Source organism: Phaseolus vulgaris, chromosome 8, assembly GCF_051622355.1.
Source record: "Phaseolus vulgaris cultivar YP4 chromosome 8, ASM5162235v1, whole genome shotgun sequence".
In the NCBI taxonomy this organism is placed as follows: Eukaryota; Viridiplantae; Streptophyta; class Magnoliopsida; order Fabales; family Fabaceae; genus Phaseolus; species Phaseolus vulgaris.
This window is the reverse complement of record NC_143505.1, coordinates 50534025-50554123: the sequence shown is the minus strand read 5'-3', so window position 1 is coordinate 50554123 and position 20099 is coordinate 50534025. Positions and strand designations below refer to the sequence as shown.

Genomic DNA, 20099 nt, shown 5'->3' with positions numbered 1-20099 from the left:
CTAAAATATTTATTACAGTATTATAAATTCAATAAATTTAAAATAAATAATTTTATACATATAATAAAAATATACATACAATAAAAAAAATTTAAAAAATTATACTTATCCGATGTATCAAATAATTATTTATTTTTTTTCACACGTAGCGTCGGTCACGCGTCGGCCTTGACCGACGCATACTACAAATTATTTTTGTCCCAGACTAGAATCGGTCTAGTCGATGCAATATTTCTTTTCACTTTCTCTTTGCATCCTCCATACGTCGACTTATCTACACAACATCTTCTTCACGTCGGTTTCTTGTGGGTTTGACCAATGCAATTCACGTCCTTCTTGCAAATGTTAGGTATCTAATACCATTTTTTTAGTGATTTTTTATTGGTGCAAACACGACATCATAACTAAACGTACCTTGGTAAAGTTAAATTTATGACCTGTTTGATATTCTGCTCAACTAGCAAACAACGGTTGATTAGGACGTTTGCAAAATAAGATAAATCTGATAGAAACGGTGTATTGATGATTGGGGGTGTAGCTAGACAAACTCCGGTTTCAGACACTTTTTGGATTTTAGTAGAGTGATTGAGGCAAAGTAGGTATTTGGAAGTGGTAATGGAAGAAACTTTACAGTGTTGGTGTTATGGCTGAGTAAACAGATGTATTGGATGGTTGAGAATTAGACAAAGTGAAAACCTATGGAACTCAGAAGATGGTCATTTTGTGAGGAGATTAATAATGACTACGTCCTAAGATGTGTGCATCATGAGATGTGGTCGGTCACGGGCATGGATTAAAGACTTCCATTGATATATTTGCTTAAAATCCATGCATGTATTCTAGTGTATAACCCCGCTTGAAGAAGCAAATAGTTATCTTCATATTTGTTTTTAGTTTCGGGAAGGAACCAAACTCAATATATATAACTCGCAACCTCATATTTATAAAAAAAAAAAAAAAAAACTCTTAAATTATCAGGTTTTTACTAGAAGATAAAGCTTCTTAGGACAAGTTTTGTAAAAAAAAGAGTAAACTTTGATGGAGCGGGTGGATTTTGAGCATAAACTTTGATGGACTGAAAGTCTATATATATGTAGAAGATTTTTTAATGATTTAAATTGGTGAGAGTTTGAAAATAATAATAATTATAATAAAAATGATTTAATTAACTTTTAAGTTTTTCATAAATTTGGGTATTTTTAATTAATTTTTATAAAAAAATTATTCAATTAAATATTTAAATAATAATGCTTTTTATTAAGTTTTTACGGTTTAATTTTTTTTAACGGAGTGTTGTGGTTGTTATTGTCATGTTATCTTATTTATCTGCATATGTTAAAAAAAAAAAATATGAGATTTTATAATTAATATAAAATTATATTATCATTAATGTAAATTAACAAATAATTTTTATTATTTTTATTGAAAATATATGTTAAATAACGAAATCATTACATTTTTCAATAATTTTCTCATCATCACTTACCATGACAAAGTCATATTCATCACTATTGATGTAGGTTACGATAAGAATCTCTTGTTATCTAAAATGTTTTAAATTAAACCAATAAAAATTATTTATCATCTTATATTAATCTCAATATAATTTTATATTAGTTACAAAATCTTATATTTTTAATACATATATGAACAAGTAAGCAAAATTACTTGATAAGATAATAACCATGTCCTTAAATAAAAATATAAAACTTTTAAATGCTTGATATAAAAAGAAATTAACAAGAACTCACTTAAAGTATCCATATTTATGAGAAAGTTAATAAACGTAAAAATAATAGGATAGATACTTGTTGTTTTGAGAGTCGTGTTCTGTATATTTATAAGCATTTCAACCCATATCAACAAACTCAAACAACAACAAAATGAATTCAATATTTCACTATCCGAATCCGTTTCAAAATTAGTACTCGCCATTGGATACTGAACTACTAAATCTATAAATACGTGTAGGACAGAGACAAATCGATTTCTACAAACAGAAATATGCATGTGTTAACTCTTACATGTTCTACTTCACTTTTTCTTCAAAACATAAACAAAAATTTCTATTTCAATGGTCTATTTTAACTAAGTGTAAACTGTTGAAGGAGGAAAAAAAAAGAACGTGTGATGTATTAATTGATGCATGATTATATAATGTATACTATTTTACATCATTGCAGTCACAACATCAACTATTGCAACCGTAATTTAGAATCATAATTGTAATACGTTTTTAATTTGGTCACATAACCAAATAAAAGAATGTGCTATAACTATAAAAAAATACAAAAAAAACTTGCATGAAAAAAGAGCAAATTAAAATATATTACTTAAATTATATTGTTATAGAAATTGTTATCCCATTTTAACGGGCTATTTTGTTGCTTCCGCATACAATGAAGCGTAGACAAAGCCGAAGTTGTACAAAATAAGTGAAGTTAGTAGGTAGGAATCCAAGGGAGTGTTCTTTTCCCACTTTCCACAAATTTCTCTTCATATTCCCCACGAGGGGTGTCCTAAATTTACAAGACAAATGTCCTCAAGCCTTTTTTTCCCAATATATAAGATTCACTTTAGTGGTAAAAATGAAAGAGAGGGAGAAAGAAGTGACTAGATCCAAAGCCAACAATAGCTAAAATATTTAAAATAGATATAAAAATAAAGTGTTTCTTTGGTTTCTACTTATACTCTTTCTAATCCAGTTGAAATATAAGTTAATTCGATTGAAAATAAATTTTACATGTTTAACTTAACGTTGGAATTTTGATTATTAATATTGATTAAAAATTAAGTAATTTTTTTATTATAAAAATATATAAATCTAAGTCACAATTTTTTAAAATGAGTTTTAATAATCAAATCAACTTTATTCACAATCAGTTTAACCAAAATTTATTAAACACACTAAACGGATAAATCGTATTTTTCTCCTAAAAAAGTCTAAATAACTATAATTTTGGTTCTTCTTGTTTTTTTTTTCTTTAACTTTTATTTTTAGATTTAATGTAGATTGTTGAGAATATTTGATTTGAAATCAGATTTTGATCTATCTAAATAGGTTTTCGGTATCACTAGAGGTATCACTAAACGAAAAATTTGTATCTAACTGTAATTTATTTTTTTTACATACCTATTACACACAAATTTATCCGTATGTTATTACATACATATTTATCCATATGTAATTACATATGGATTTTGAATCGGAATATAACAGTTAAATACAACAATTTTACATAGAGATTTTTTGTTCTGTATGTAATCTGTATGTAACTATGTTTTACATATGGATTGATGTTGTATGTAATACCAAATTTTCTTGTAGTATAATATTTAACAATGATTAAACAATCTTGGTGTGTCTTGTGAGTCTCTTTGTAAATATTCTTTAAAATGGTATTTGACTTTGTGATATGGTGTAATGATTTGACCATTTAAAATGAAACTAACACTCTAAGTAATATTTCCAAACACACAATGAACCTTTTACTACTAAGTAATTCAATCTATGTGATAATCTATCATTGTTAATCATTAAAGTGAACTAACATTTACACATAGTTAGTGGATCATTCAAAATCCTGAAATATATAAAGTTGTTCATTTTCACCTAATTAGGATATATGTGAATTTCTGGTTAAAACCACGAGTTATAAAAGTATTTTGTGTTCAGTAATCGTTTTTATTCAAAATAAGGGATATCCAACTTTCACACGTAACTCAAACACATGTTCAAGTCCAAACAATTCTTTTATGTCATAAAAAATAATCTCAATAAAACTTTATAGAAAACACATTAATGTTAAGTAAACTCAATTGTTGATAGTGATAGAATTGTACATGAAAATTTAATGTCTCCAATCATTTGTATTTAATTGAGTTTAGCTAAACTTTCTTAACATTGAGATTTGAGTTATATCGAGTTGTAATTTTTGTATTTAAGTTAGATTTGAGTGAGCTAACGATAATTGATCTTCATATTTTGTGCTTTAAAATTGTTTTCAAATATTTTTAAAAATTTATAAAAGTTGAGAAATTTTAATATATTAATATTTATTTTAATAATTTAAAATTTATTTTAATAATTAAAAATAATTAAATTTATTTTAATAATTAAATTTATTTTAATAATTAAATTTATTTTAATAATTAAATTTATTTTAATAATTTAAAATATAGATTTGATGGAAACCAATTCAAACACAACACCCATAAAATAAGAAGGATGAAGACCTAGATATGAGGCTCAGACACTTCTCTTAAATGATGTATTCGTGTCGGACACACGTATCAGTGTCGACACTCGTAGGACACTTATCGGTGAAGTGTTCAATTCAAAATATATTTATTGGATTTTTGAAAATTCTAGCACGGTTCTAACACAATTTTAAAAGGTATAAATACAATAATTTTCTAAGAACTCAAATTTATTATATAAATTTTTATTATGATTATAAAAATAAGGAACAAATTCTTTTGAACCAGTCATGAAAAATATCTTCCTCCTCCCAAAAGATTCTGAAACATACTTTTGCACATAAATATTTATTTTCAATTTATATAATTCAAAACTATATAATATATAGATATGTGTCCCCGTGTCCTACATTTTAGAGATTATACGTATCTTTGTGTCCGTATCCGTGTTGTGTCACTGTCCGTATCCGTATTTGTGCTACTTAGATTGTTAAGGATTTATTATCACATATGTGCCTAATTGAGTTTTTGTCTATCTTTTGTAAGTGTAATAAAAATGACAACTCTAGGATAAAGAATGCACAAAGTATTTTAAAAAAGATCTCATGAAAGAATACTATAGTCTTGGTCAAAAAACTATAAGAAGACTAAAACTCAATTGACTTCAACAAGACCAAGTCAATATCCTTTTGGGTTAGAATTTAGTTTAAATATTTTTATAATGTTTAGGATTTTATTTGGGCCATGTATTGGGTCTTGGTTTAATTTTGGGTCTTATATGCTAATAGAATAGTGAGTGCGTATTGTAAGGTGACTCACCACTTGACATGAGAAACATGGGCGTGGCACATAAATATTTATTTTCAATTTATATAATTCAAAATTATATAATATATAGATCTATGTCCCCGTGTCCTACATTTTAGAGATTATACGTATCTTCGTGTCCTACATTTTAGAGATTATACGTATCTCCGTGTCTGTATCCGTGTCGTGTCAGTGTCCGTATCCGTATCTGTGCTACATAGATTGTTAAGGATTTATTATCACATATGTGCCTAGTTGAGTTTTTGTCTATCTTTTGTAAGTGTAATAAAAATGACAACTCTAGGATAAAGAATGCACAAAGTATTTCAAAGAAGATCTCATGAAAGAATACTATAGTCTTGGTCAAAAAACTACAACAAGACTAAAACTCAATTGACTTCAACAAGACCAAGTCAATATCCTTTTGGGTTGGACTTTAGTTTAAATATTTGGCAGTTTCTTCCTGCACCCCCACTTTTTTCTTCCTGCACCCCCACACTCTTATACAAAGACGAAATCACCCTTATTAGTTTTCAAAATTCCAAACATATCCCTAATATGAAAAAACCCTAAAATGAAGGCAGCGTTGATTTTCTCATTTGCGCAGTGTTTTTCTTCCTCTCCCACAGCAGCATAGCAGCGGTACCTCCACAACATTCTTCTTTCAATCTCACACATTCCTTTTTGGTGATTTAGAGTGCTCTTCACAAAGAGGTAAGTAAATTTCTTTGTTTTTCGGATTTACAGATCCGTTTTTTCAATGGATTTATGTTTCCGTAATCATTTTTTCACATTCCAAACTTATGGATCTGGTAAAATCCCGAAATTCTGATTCTGGGAATGTTCCGGATTTCAGGATCCGGTAAGCTTTTGAATTTATGGATCCAGTATTGTACCGGATTGATGTGTCCGGAATAATGAGTTGTTGTTTGTGTCTGTGTTACTCAAATTAGTAAACAACAATTATATTGGGTCAAGGTTTTGTAGTGTTTTGCTTGGTATTATATTTAAACTTTATTTAGTGTTTGGGTCAACAGTTATACTAGATTTTGTAGTAAACTTTATTTAAATTTGACATTGCAGTTGATACCTAAGGATAAAGATGATCAGTGATTGTGGAAATGCAGAATGGTGCCCTTTTCAAAATTTTAGGTCAAGGGTAATGTTGGAATTTTTAAAATTGTGGGGGTGCAGGAAGAAAAACGTGGGGGAGAAGGAAGAAGAAGCCTAAATATTTTTATAAAGTTTAGGATTTTATTTGGGCCATGTATTGGGCCTTGGTTTAATTTTGGGTCTTATATGCTAATAGAATAGTGAGTGTGTATTGTAAGGTGACTCACCACTTGACATGAGAAACATGGGCGTGGCACATAAATATTTATTTTCAATTTATATAATTCAAAATTATATAATATATAGATTCGTGTCCCCGTGTCCTACATTTTAGAGATTATACGTATCTCCATGTCCGTATCCGTATCGTGTCAGTGTCCGTATCCGTATTTGTGCTACATAGATTGTTAAGGATTTATTATCACATATGTGCCTAATTGAGTTTTTGTCTATCTTTTGTAAGTGTAATAAAAATGACAACTCTAGGATAAAGAATGCACAAAGTATTTTAAAGAAGATCTCATGAAAGAATACTATAGTCTTGGTCAAAAAACTACAAGAAGACTAAAACTCAATTGACTTCAGCAAGACCAAGTCAATATCCTTTTGGGTTAGACTTTAGTTTAAATATTTTTATAAAGTTTAGGATTTTATTTGGGCCATGTATTAGGCCTTGGTTTAATTTTGGGTCTTATATGCTAATAGAATAGTGAGTGCGTATTGTAAGGTGACTCACCACTTGACATGAGAAACATGGGCGTGGCATGAGAAGCATGAACGTCAACATGGTTTTTTCTCAATGGAGATGATCATCGCCAATTAAGAGGTGACATTTGTCAACCTTTCATTTGAGACATCTCAAATGAAAGGAAGACACTTGTCAACCTCTCATTTTACAGGATCACGAAACATGTGACACCACTTGTCACATTGCCAATGAAGAGTTTTTAAGTTAAAAGACTTATTTTAGACATCCAAGTCTCCTATAAATAGGAGTGCACATCTCTTGCAATTTTTAACTTGAATTGACTAAGAAGTTTATGTCAAAATGTTGTCTCACTTGACTCTATGTTAGCATCAATTTGTTTGTCTAGCCTAAGAATTTTAAAAATTGGTCTCACCTCTTCTAAACCTCTACTTCCACACCTCAAATTTATCTTTCTAATTTGACATATACCTCCATATATAGCTTCCGCATTGCCTCCATAAAATCCATTCAAAATTATAAATTCCAAAACAAGCAAGGATTCAAGACGAGTTTGCATCAAGATTAAAATGAGATTTTAGTTGGCAAAAAAAGTTGGAGCCTTTGTTAAAAACTCATTTCTTCCTATTTTAATGAATTGAACTACGTAATCACTAAAAATCTTGTTTTAAGTGATTTAACCAATTAAAATGGTGTGAAACATTATTTAGTGTTGTTTTAATTGATTAAAATGGTTAAAAATATCAATTTAGCAAAGTATGTGTTTCTATTTTAAAAACCAACAAGTGGAAATAAAATATAACTTTTGATTATGAAAAATACATTTTAAGAAAGAAATTTGATGACTAAACAACTTTTCTTATAGCTTTCGTTACAAGGTTTTTAAAAGATCAAGAACTAAAGTGTTGCAACTCACTCTTTTGGTATCACCTTGTGCTGCATCTACGAAAACAAGTTATTTTTTTAAGTCTAATTTGTCGAGGTGATTAAATCTCAGGTTACTTTTGTTTGTACTTTGTAGTGTTCTTGTTCACAGTGATCAAGGTTTGCTAGTGATAGTTTCATAAGGTTGAGTATAAAGATCTTGTATGGTTCAAGATTCATTGTAGTGTTATATTTCTTGTTTTTCTCATAAGGTGTATAAATCTAAGTTTTTCTTTTTGATCTTGATGACTTATTCCACTATGCTTTATAACATTGCACGCTTATCTTTAATATAAGGAAAATTAATATAACATCTAAAAATCTTAATTGCTATACTTTCTTAGATTAATTGGTTTAGAGAATACTAAATACATTGTTCTTTATTGAGAAAGATTACAAAATTTTAATAAGTTCAATTCAACCGTCATCCCCCAGTTAAATTCAACCTATTAACCTATTTTTCTAATAGAAAGAATATTTATTACCTTCAAGTATAAGTAAAATTTGTCATTGTGAGTGATATGTTGTTGAACTTTTCTACATAATTGTTGAACTAAAAGTTCACCATCTGATACAATTATGATATAACTAAGAATTACAACATTTATTTGCAATGCACTCCCTCAATTGCTATCCACAACATTTACTTAAGCACATATATTACATATGAATTCAAGCATTAATCTCAATATTAATGACACATATAAATCTACATTTCTACAAAATAGAGTATGTAGGATTAAATCCAGACCAAGAACAATGTATTAAATGTGAAAATAAAAATCATATAAATAAATAAAAAATTTAAAGAATAAAGATACATTTGATTTTTTTTAATAATCTTTCAATCAACATTATGGATTTTGTATTCTCGAGAATGCCTAAAAATTATGTGAAACAAACATTTCCTTGTAATTCTTTTTTCTTTTCCTTTTATTTTATTCTCTGTATTTAAACTCATATTCAAACATAGCATACGTGAGCTGAACACAAACTCAGTATTGTGCCGGCAAAACTCTCCATTATTGGGTTGTGAAGAGACTCCAAGCTTCAGGACCAGAACGCACCAAAGTATGATTTCTTTTTTCAAATTCTTATGCACCTCCATCCCTTCTCCCTACACCTCTATTTTTTTTTAAACTCCAACACTACCCTTATGATAAGAGTGGGCAAAAAATCCAAATTACAAAATCCAATCCATAATTATCCAAATTCATATTAGTTTTGATCCATTTAAATGGATTTATCTCAGATCCAAATCCATATTTTTGGATTTTAAATCCAATCCATTTAACTGGATATGGATTAAATGGATTGGATACATTTTTGGATTATCCAAATTGTATTTTGGGTTGAATATTGACTTGGCCCGATCCAGGTTGAGCAAAGTCGACCCAAGTGCACGTCGAGCTGAATCGTTCGGACCCAAGTTGAATTGAGTCGATATGGACCAAAGTCAAGCCAAGTCATTTCGGACCAAAGTCGAGCCGAGTCATTTCGGGCCAATGTCGAGCCGAGCAGGCCCGTGCAAAAGTCAAGCCAAGCAAAGTCGGGACAATGTCGAGTCGTCCGCGCCCAGGCCGATGTCGAGTCGCTTGGGCTGATATCGAGTCGAGCGAGCTCGGGCTGATGTCGAGACGAGCGGGCCTGGGCTGATGTCGAGACGAGAGGGCCCGGACCGATGTCGAGCCGAGCAGGCCTGGGCCGATGTCGAGCCGAGCGGGCCCGAATTGATGTCGAGCCAAGCGGACCTGAGCCGATGTCGAGCCGAGCGGGCCTGGGCCGATATCTAGTCATTCGAGCTCGGGCCGATGTTGAGTCGTGCGGGCCCGAGCCGATTTTGAGTCATTCAGGGTCGGGCCGGTGTCGAGCCAAGCGGGCCCAAATCGATGTCGAGGCGAGCGGGTCCAGGTCGATGTTGAGCCGACCGGGCTCGGGTTGATGTCAAGCCGAGCAAGCCTGGGCCGATGTCGAGTCGAGTGGGCCTGTGCCGATGTCGAGCCGAGCGGGCCTGGGCCGATGTCGAGAGGGCCCAAGCTGATGTCGAGCCGAGAGGGCCCAGGCCGATGTCGAGCCGAGCAGGCCCGGGCCGATGTCGAGTCGTTCAGGCCCAGGCTGATGTCGAGTCGTTCGAGCCCAGGCCGAAGTCGAGCCGTCTGGGCGGGGCTGATGTAGAGCCGAGTTGGTCTGCGTCCAGGTTGAGTCGGCTTAGGCCCAGTTCGAGCCAAGTTAGTCTCTGTCCCTATCAAAATGGATTTAATGTAATTGACAAAGTGAATTTAATATAATTAACAAAGTGGATTTAATCTAGATTCAATTCACTCTAAACTGGATATGGATTTTAAATCTAGTCCATTTATTTGGATTAGGATTGGATCTAAATTGGATTTTGGAAAATCCAATCCATGCACACCCCTACCTTTTGAGTATATGTTAGGGTTTTTGTTTTGGTGGAGAGTGTGATGACTTCTTCATTTCCAAGTGGTCTTAATTGCTTGTAGTGGGTGGTGGTGGTTGTTGGTGGTAAATGTTGATGGTTAAGGTAAGTTTTGTGATGTTTTTACCATTCATTTTTCGTTTGTTTATTTCTTTTTCATTCTTTTCGTGTATATTAGATTGTAAAATCCATAACATCCTCTTACTATAATATGTATTTCGGATTATACAATACGAAAGGTAATTTTGGATTTGGAAATATCTTCCACATTGTACCATAATATATTTTAAAATTACATTATGGATTGTAAAAACTCAGGTATTTCTGGATTCGAAATTACCTTTCAAATTGTACAATTCCAAAAATATTTATGAATTCATAATTAGCTTTCAGATTGTACAATTTGAAGTACATATTATAGTAAAGGGGTGTTATAGATTATACAATCTAAAATATATTTTTGAATCCAAGAATACCTTCTAGATTTTATAATTTTATAATTTGGATTGAATTTTTTTAAAGGAAAAAAAATTGGATTGTAAAAGATATTTTTGAATCCAAAAATATTTTCCAAATTTTACAATATGATAATATTAATAGAAAAAAAAATTGTAAGTATTTTAAAATATATATATATATATATATATATTTTGTCGAGAAGGAGGTGTAGGAAGAAAGAGCCATATCTTTTTGTCAGGTTTAAGTTTAAACTTTGAAAAATTAACTTGACTTCTCAATTCCCATCCCTGATTAAAAAGGAGAAAAAAAAAACTACCAATCCAGGCACAGAAACCAATAGTACCATTTTTATGTGATGGTAATTGTCGCGAAAAATAAATCTCCATAAATGTTATATTGATCTGAAATACGATACATTGTTTCTGCAATTAAGTATAAGTAAACTTAATCAATTTTTATGTTGGTTAAAATAGTTAATTAATATCATTTTTTAATAATACTTAATGATGTTTTTCATAAAATATTATTCATTGGAATTTGATATAAAAATAGGACTCTTTGAAGATGTAATTTCAATTAATTGAGTAATACTTTGGGAATGATATTATTTATTAAAGTGAAAGTAATTAGAATCCAAAAGACAGAAAATCAATACTTTTTGTGTTCAATATAGTGTCGTGAAAAAAAAGTCAAATGTGCTATTTTCACACTTAATATGACATTGTCTTTAAAAACAAATATAAATAAAATAATCTCTTTTACTAATTAATGAATACATTCAATTTTATTATTCATATTTTTAAAAAAATCATTCATTAATATTTAATATAAAATAAGAATATATCTACTCACTCACTGAATTATCTAAAGAATATTCAGATTCCATTTACAATTGGCTTACTAAAAACCTATGTAATAAAATCTTTATTAAAAAAAATGTTATCTCATATTCACTTCTTTTTATATTATTAATATTATTAATGTTATTTATATTTTTTATTATAACTTGAACGTTGAAGAGTTTTTTATATTAATTTTTCACTTTATATTCAAATATAATCTATCAAAACTCATCTCTTCATACTCCACATCTTAGTGAGAAGGTTCTACCCATTTTAATAGTTCATTTAGAGCAGTTTTAAATTAAAGTAAAAATATTTAGTAGTTAATGTGAAGTTTAAGTAAAATATTTTTTGGTCACATAAATAAAAAACTTTACTCACTTCTAAATCTTTTATGAATATAAAAATTCAAATTTTTTAGCTAAAAGATCAATTTTTCTATAAATACGCCTTTTGCACCTCGTGGATTAGCCATAATCTTGTGGTCACACCTTTGTCACAATTTTATTTAAGAATGTGCTTCTCAAATCCATGTGGTTGCATCTTTCACACTTATGTGGATGCAACCACGATATTTTGGACAAACTTTTGGTGCAATTTCTATATGAATGTGTCTCTCACACCCATTTGACACAACCACAAACCTGTGGTCAAACATCTAGTACAATTTTCTATATCTTCCACACTCACGTGGACACAACCACATCTATGTAATTGAATCTCTCGTACAATTTTCTATATGGGTGCATTTATCACGCTCATTTGAATGTAGTCATAACCCTATGATTAAACCTCTAGTTCAAATTTTATATGAGTGTGTCTCTCAAACCCATGTAGACACAACCACAACTAAATGGTCAAACATTTTGCAAAATTTCCTGTATGAGCACATCTCTCATACCCTTGTAGACATACTTACATCCCTATAGTCGAACCTCTTGTATAATTTGTTATATGAATGAGTTTCTTATACCTATGTAAAAGTATCTAAACCTTTATAGTTTAACCTCTTGTGAAATTATCTATATGAGCATGCTTTTGACATTCATGTGGAGGCAACAACAACCAAGTGATTAAACTCTAGTACAATTTTCTATTAGCATGTCTCTCACACTTATGTGGACGCAAGGTTTAATTTTCTAGAAGAATGCACATCCCACAACTATGTGGACTTAGCCACATCCTTGTGAACAAATTTCTAGTGCAATATTTTTTATAAGCCCATATTACAAAATAGAACAGAGATTAACAAAAGAGTAAACTGAAGACAAAGGATATGAGAATGAATATCTCTTCTTTCTTATTATTCAAATCAAAACAAATGGTCTGAATATATACAAGTAGTACACTCATTCTAGGGTTTAACTAAAGAAGGAAAGAATCAATAATTAAATACTAGAATCATAACACACAAATATAAAATAAAGGTTATTCCCCTCTATAAAGAGAAATAACTGATAATTAGAAAAGACACCTAATTATTCTTCTCTATAAAGAGAAACAACTAATAATTAGAAAAGACTCCCAAATAATATTAGGATCCTTCTGTAACTCTGGTATCCTTATCCTTTAATACCCCGCCACAAGCTGGAGAGCAAATATTGATGAGACCCAGCTTGGAACAAATATTCTTAAAGGATTGAGGACTTAAAGCTTTGGTATAAATATCAGCCAGTTGCTTTGTGGTGGAAATGGGAAGCAAATGGATGAGACTCTTCTTTAATTTTTCCCTGACCACGTGACAATCTATTTCTATATGTTTTGTACGCTCATGAAATACTGGATTTGTTGCAATGTATCTTGCTAAGTCATTGTCACAGTATAAAAGAGATGGTTGCTCAAAAAGAACTTTGAAATCTTGAAGAAGATAAGTTAGTCATTGAATTCACATGTAACAGTGGCCATTGCCCTGTATTCAGCTTCACAAGAACTCTTTGATATCGTTCATTGCTTCTTTTATTTCCAAGATATGAGAGAATTCCCAAGATACACATTAAAACCAGTCACTGATTGTCTTGAATCACTGCAGGTGCCCCAATCACTATCACAAAAGGCTTTGAGATGAACAGAAGTAGTGGAAGAGAAAAATAGACCAAGACTTGGAGCCCCTTTGATATATCTGAGAATTCTAATCGCTGCATTATAGTGAACAATTGTAGGCTTAGCAAGAAACTGAGAAAGTTGTTGCACAGAAAATGTTATGTCAAGTCGGGTTAGTGAGATACATAAGTCTTCCAATCAATCTTTTGTAGGCTTGAATATCTGTGAAAGGAATACTTCCAGAAGAAGAGAATTTCTCATGATTATCAATAGGAGTGGGTGCAGGTTTGCAGGCTAAAAGACTTGCATCGGTTAATAATTCCAATGCATATTTCCTTTGATTTACCATTATTCCTGTCTTACTTCTTGCTACTTCTAGACCAAGAAAGTATCTTAAATTCCCAAGATCTTTAATCTTGAATGTCTGATTCAAGGCTTGTTTGATTCGAACAATCTCTTCTTTATCATTTCCTGCCAATATTATATCATCCACATATACTAATAATGCTGTAAAAGATCCTTCAGAAGAATTAATGAACAAGGAACGATCATTCATAGATTGAGTATATCCCATAGAAAGCAAAAATGATGACAGTTTGGCAAATCATTCTCTGCTGGCTTGCTTAATGCCATATAAAGCCTTTTTTAGTTTACAAACTTTTCCTGGTGGAATAGAAGTCAATCCAGGAGGAGCAACCATGTATACATCTTCTTTCAAATCTCCATGTAAAAAGGCATTGTTTATGTCTAATTGTTTCAATTCCCAATTATAAATAGAAGCTAAAGAAAGAAGCAACCTTATGGTGGTCATCTTTGCTACTGGAGAGAAAGTATCGAGGTAGTCAATGCCTTCTGTTTGTGTATATCCCTTTGCAACTAACCTTGCTTTATACCTTTCAATTGTTCCATCAACCTTATATTTTATTTTGAATACCCATTTGCAACCTATGGCAGCTTTGTTTTAAGGCAGAAGAGCAGTCTCCTAAGTTTGATTTGACTCTAAAGCAGATATCTCACATTGTATAGCTTTTCTCCAACAGTCATGTTTCATAGCTTCAGAATAAGTGTTTGGCTCAACATGTGAAGAAAGAGACATAACAAAAGATTTGTAAGAAGGTGATAAATTGCTATAAGACAAAACAAAATTCAAAGGATATTTAACACTTGAAGATGTACTGAAAACATTAAGATTACAATGATAATCCTTTAAATACTCAGGTGATTTTTTTATTCTTGTGCTCATTCGGATAAATGGATCTGATTCAGAACTTTGTTCTATATCATGATTTTCATTGAGGTTTTGGTCTATATGGGAACAATCTTCTTATGAAACCTCAATTTGTGACTCACAATTATTATCACTGCTATTTTCAACATTATCACAAGGTGTATTATCACAAGGTGCAAGAATGGCTTATGATGGCTGACTTAAGACAGATTGATCTTCAGCAAACAAAATTTGATCATTAACGTCGGGATTGTTAGTTTCATTGCTAGTATCTTGAACCCTTTGGTATGGAAAAACATGTTCATAAAAGACAACATCCCTAGACACAAAAATTTCTCTTGATTGAATATTCAACAAAATATATCCTTTTGTCCCCCGTTGAAAATCAATAAAAACACATTTTGATGCTCTTGGATCAAATTTTATTCTATTTGTTGACAAGGTGCTAGCATAACATAAAGAACCAAACACATTTAATCCATTAAAATTTGCATTCGTTTTGAAAAGCATTTCATGAGGAGAAGAATAGTTTAAAACAGGTGTGGGAAGCATGTTTATAATATGCGCAGCATGTATCACAGAATATGACCAATAAATTTTGGGTAAATGAGATTGTATCATAAGAGCTCTTGTTACATCTAATAAATGACCATGTTTCCTTTCAACTATACTATTTTTTTGTGGAGTATTGACACATGATGTTTGATGTATTATTCCTTTACTGACAAAAAAATTAGTCATGAAAAATTCAGTTCCATTATCACTTCTTATTATTTTTATTGTTATCTCAAACTGTGTTTGAACAAAAATAACAAAATTTTCCAAAACCTTAACAACTTCAGATTTTTGTTTCAAAAGAAAAATCCATGTGTACCTCGAATAGTCATCAACTATGGTCAAAAAATATTTATGACCATGAATTGATGGTATTGAGTATGGTCCCCAAATATCTACATGAATCAAATCAAAACATTTTTTTGATTTAGATGTACTAATAGGAAAAGAAAGTCTTTTTTGCTTTGCAAAATGACAAACATCACAAACAAAAGATTTGTTATATTTAACAAAAGGAGATTTATTCTTGATAAAATCAATACATTTATTTGAAATATGACCTAATCGAAAATGCCAAAGGGTTTCTAGATCACTAGCACTGACATTAACAGTATTGATGGTGTGTGTACATTCAAGGGATTTAATTTGAAATTTCTGGTAAGATGGGATCCTGAGTATATAAAGTCTATCTTGCGTCTTAGTGATTCCAATCATCTTCATAGTTATCTTGTCCTGAATGTGACAACCATTAGAGTCAAAGGTAAGAACACAAGATAGTTTATCAATTAATTTTGCTACGGAAAGAAGATTAAAATTGAAGCAAGGAATGTACAAAACATTGTCTATGACATGATTTTGATTGAGAAAAACACTTCCAGAATAATTGGCAATGACTTGATTTCCATTTGGTAATTTGACATAAATAGGATCAATTTGATGATATGAAGTGAAATAAGTTAAGGATGAACAAATGTGATTAGTAGCACCACTATCAATAATCCAAGAACTAAAAGAAGAAATAAAATTATTACCTGTTTGATTGGAGGGATTGGAGGGAATAATAGAGACTTGATTAGAAGCATTGCCACTGGATTTGGTCTGTTGTAAAAGAGCTAACAATGTTTGATACTGCTCAGGAGTAAAACCAATTTGTTGAGACTCCACTTCTGACATTGAACCTTCATGATTCTGCTCATTATTATTGAAATTTGTATTTTGAAAAACTGCATTAGTAGTATGACTCTAATCATGATTCTGATTTTTAAACTTGAAATGAGGTGGAAAGCCATGCTTTTTATAGCATGTATCAATGGTATGCCCTGTCCTTCCACAATGACTACAAATTTTGGAAGTATATTCTCTTCCATTGCTTCCTCTTCCGTATCCAGCACCTCTGTCATAGGTTGTAGCATTGTTTTTATAACCTCCTTTGCTAGTAGCAATCATTGCCTTGGATTGATCACCAAATATTTGTCTCTCTTGTTGTGTAACAAGAGAGCAAACTTTATTCAAGGATGGCAAAGGGTCCATCAATAGAATTTGAGTTCTCACAGTCGAATAATTATCATTTAGCCCCCTTAGAAATTTGATAATCTGGTCTTGTGTTTTATATTTAGAAACATTCACAAGAGTATTGCATTTAGAGGCACATGAAGAAGCGGATAGCGGGCAGAAAAGATCAAGTTCATCCCAAATAATTTTTAATTGAGTGAAATAGTTTGTAACAGTCAACTCACCTTGTTTAAAAGAAGAAATCATCTCCTGGATATCAGCAATACGAATCATATCTCCTTGTGAGAACCTTTCCTTTAAATCATTCCATATGTCAAAGGCATTGTCCATACAGATGATGCTCTGCGCGATGGATTGAGAAACAACCTTGAGAATCCACGAAACAACCAACATATTGGCTCTCTGCCATGTTGGAAACAATGATTTGGTACTGTTGGGAGCTTCTATAGTTCCATCAATGAAACCTATTTTGTTCTTTGAAATTAGGCTCATTTGAAACGAACGAGATCAATGATGATAATTTGGTCCCTCAAAAATAATAGGGACAATAAGAAAGGAAGGATTATCTGATGAACTAACATGGTAAGGTGAACTAAAATCTTGTGAGGGATCATCAACTTCACCCATGAATAAATGTAGCAAGCAGAGCTCTGATGATCAGAGCTCTGATACCATATTACAAAATAGAACAGAGATTAACAAAAGAGTAAACTGAAGACAAAAGATATGAGAATGAATATCTCTTCTTTCTTATTATTCAAATCAAAACAAATGGTCTGAATATATACAAGTAGTACACTCATTCTAGGGTTTAACTAAAGAAGGAAAGAATCAATAATTAAATACTAGAATCATAACACACAAAGATAAAATAAAGGTTATTCCCCTCTATAAAGAGAAATAACTGATAATTAGAAAAGACACCCAATTATTCTTTTCTATAAAGAGAAACAACTGATAATTAGAAAAGACTCCCAATTAATATTAGGATCCTTCTGTAACTCTGGTATCCGTATCCTTTAATAGCCCATCTTCAGTATCAATGTGGATAGACTCACATTTTTGTGATCAAATTTCTAGTACAATTTTCTTCCTAAGCAAGCCTCACACAATCATGTGGACATAGTGATGGAGGAAGGCCCAAGCTCACCACACTATGAAAGCCAAGCTTCCAAGACTAAGACCGTCTAGCCATGATGGAAGCGTCTAGCCATAATGAGGAGCGTCTAGACCATGAAGTGGAGCGGCTACATAAGGAGCATCTATGAAGAGTCCTAGACCGTCTAGCTTCACATATACATGGGCCAAGCTACGGTTTTGTGAAGAGAAGGCTTTGTTGCATAAAGGCCCATTAGGGGTACTTAGTAGATAGGATAGTGTAGAAAGCACTTTTGGATGGAAACATTCTAGAATCTAGGGTTGTGTGGCCGGTCATTGCACATGGCACATGGCTTAGAATTTAGATTTAATTTTGGTTTTCTTTTCCTTAGAATTCAGCTTAACATTTACGTCCAAGATAGCCTATAAATAGGAAGGCTATCTCATTGTATTTTTCAAGTTTAATTGAGTAAGGTTATGCTGCCATTTTTGTGCACAAGCTTTACTTCTCCTAGAAATCTAGGCTCTAAACTTCAATCCTTTCACCTTCTCCCTTGAGCTGGCCGAACCACTCAAACACCATACTCATCATGCACCTACAAGGCCAACACAACTCCTAAGAGGGTCTTGATCATCTCACCCATTGCTTCCGCACCTTATTTTCTACTTTGATTCAAGAAGAACACATGAAAATGCCATCATTACAGCTCTGAATAAATGTAGCAAGCAGAGCTCTGATGATCAGAGCTCTGATACCATATTACAAAATAGAACAGAGATTAACAAAAGAGTAAACTGAAGACAAAAGATATGAGAATGAATATCTCTTCTTTCTTATTATTCAAATCAAAACAAATGGTCTGAATATATACAAGTAGTACACTCATTCTAGGGTTTAACTAAAGAAGGAAAGAATCAATAATTAAATACTAGAATCATAACACACAAAGATAAAATAAAGGTTATTCCCCTCTATAAAGAGAAATAACTGATAATTAGAAAAGACACCCAATTATTCTTTTCTATAAAGAGAAACAACTGATAATTAGAAAAGACTCCCAATTAATATTAGGATCCTTCTGTAACTCTGGTATCCGTATCCTTTAATAGCCCATCTTCAGTATCAATGTGGATAGACTCACATTTTTGTGATCAAATTTCTAGTACAATTTTCTTCTTAAGCAAGCCTCACACAATCATGTGGACATAGTCACACCCTTGTAGTAAGATCTTTGGTACAATTTTCTAAATGAACGTTTCTCCCACGTCTATGTGAGCACAACCTTACCCTTGTGGTCGAATCTCTTTTACTATTGTTTATAATGGTGCCCCTCCCACACAATGTGGATACAATCAATTTTTTGTGTTCAAACCTTTGATACATTTTTCTTTACTAATGGGTTTCTCACGCACCAATGGGACCAAAATTGACTTCTATACATGCACGTCTCCCACACCTTAGTGGGCACAATCACTTCTCTATGATTGAACTTAGAATGCATTTTATTTTCTCACCTTATTTGAGTGAAACCACACTCAAATGACTTTAGAAGGAAGGAAAACTAGATAAAAGTTGGTAAACAAAATAATTACATAAGTCATGAATATCTTCTTTATTGAACTTTATGTATGCAAGATATTTATATTATTTCATATGTTGATGTTCATCAATATTTGTCATATAAAATACCTACAAATGGAAAAATATAACTACTTATGTTCATACACATAATAAAATACTACTACTTAACTTCACATTTACAAACTCAATCATAACTTGAATTTGGAAAATAGTTAAACTAATTCATTTTAGTATATTATAAAATCTATCTTGTCTCGTATTTGTATTTTCTTTACTTAAAAATGAAGGATTGGTACACTACTTTTTCAAGATCAACTTGTGATTAAAAACTTGTTAATTTGTCTATTACTAAACGTTTTACATTCTTTTGTTAATCATTGAGTATGCTTAGCATGGTTTCAAACCTTGGACATCTCTACCTCGACTTCACACCTTGATCATCTCTTCGTCGATTCCACACCTTGATCATCTTTATCTTGGCTTCATGCCTCAAGCACCTTTAGCTTGATCGTTCATGCCTTGAACATCTAAAACTTAGCTAAACATCTCTAGCTTCACTTCATGTCTTGAATATCTAGATCTTCTTTACACCTAGA

General features: G+C 31.6%; 1 protein-coding gene across 1 annotated transcript; it reads right to left on the bottom strand.

Moving 5' to 3' along the window:
* Nucleotides 1–16553: 16553 nt before the first annotated feature.
* LOC137825312 (uncharacterized) lies at nucleotides 16554–17315 on the bottom strand. Its single transcript, XM_068630986.1, has one exon. The coding sequence runs from the start codon at nucleotides 17313–17315 to the stop codon at nucleotides 16554–16556; it is 762 nt and encodes a 253-aa protein (XP_068487087.1).
* Between the last annotated feature and the right edge of the window lie 2784 nt (nucleotides 17316–20099).

Coding starts and splice junctions, on each gene's coding strand:
- LOC137825312 (XM_068630986.1), bottom strand. CDS start 17,315: ATGAGCCTAATTTCAAAGAACAAAATAGGTTTCATTGATGGAACTATA.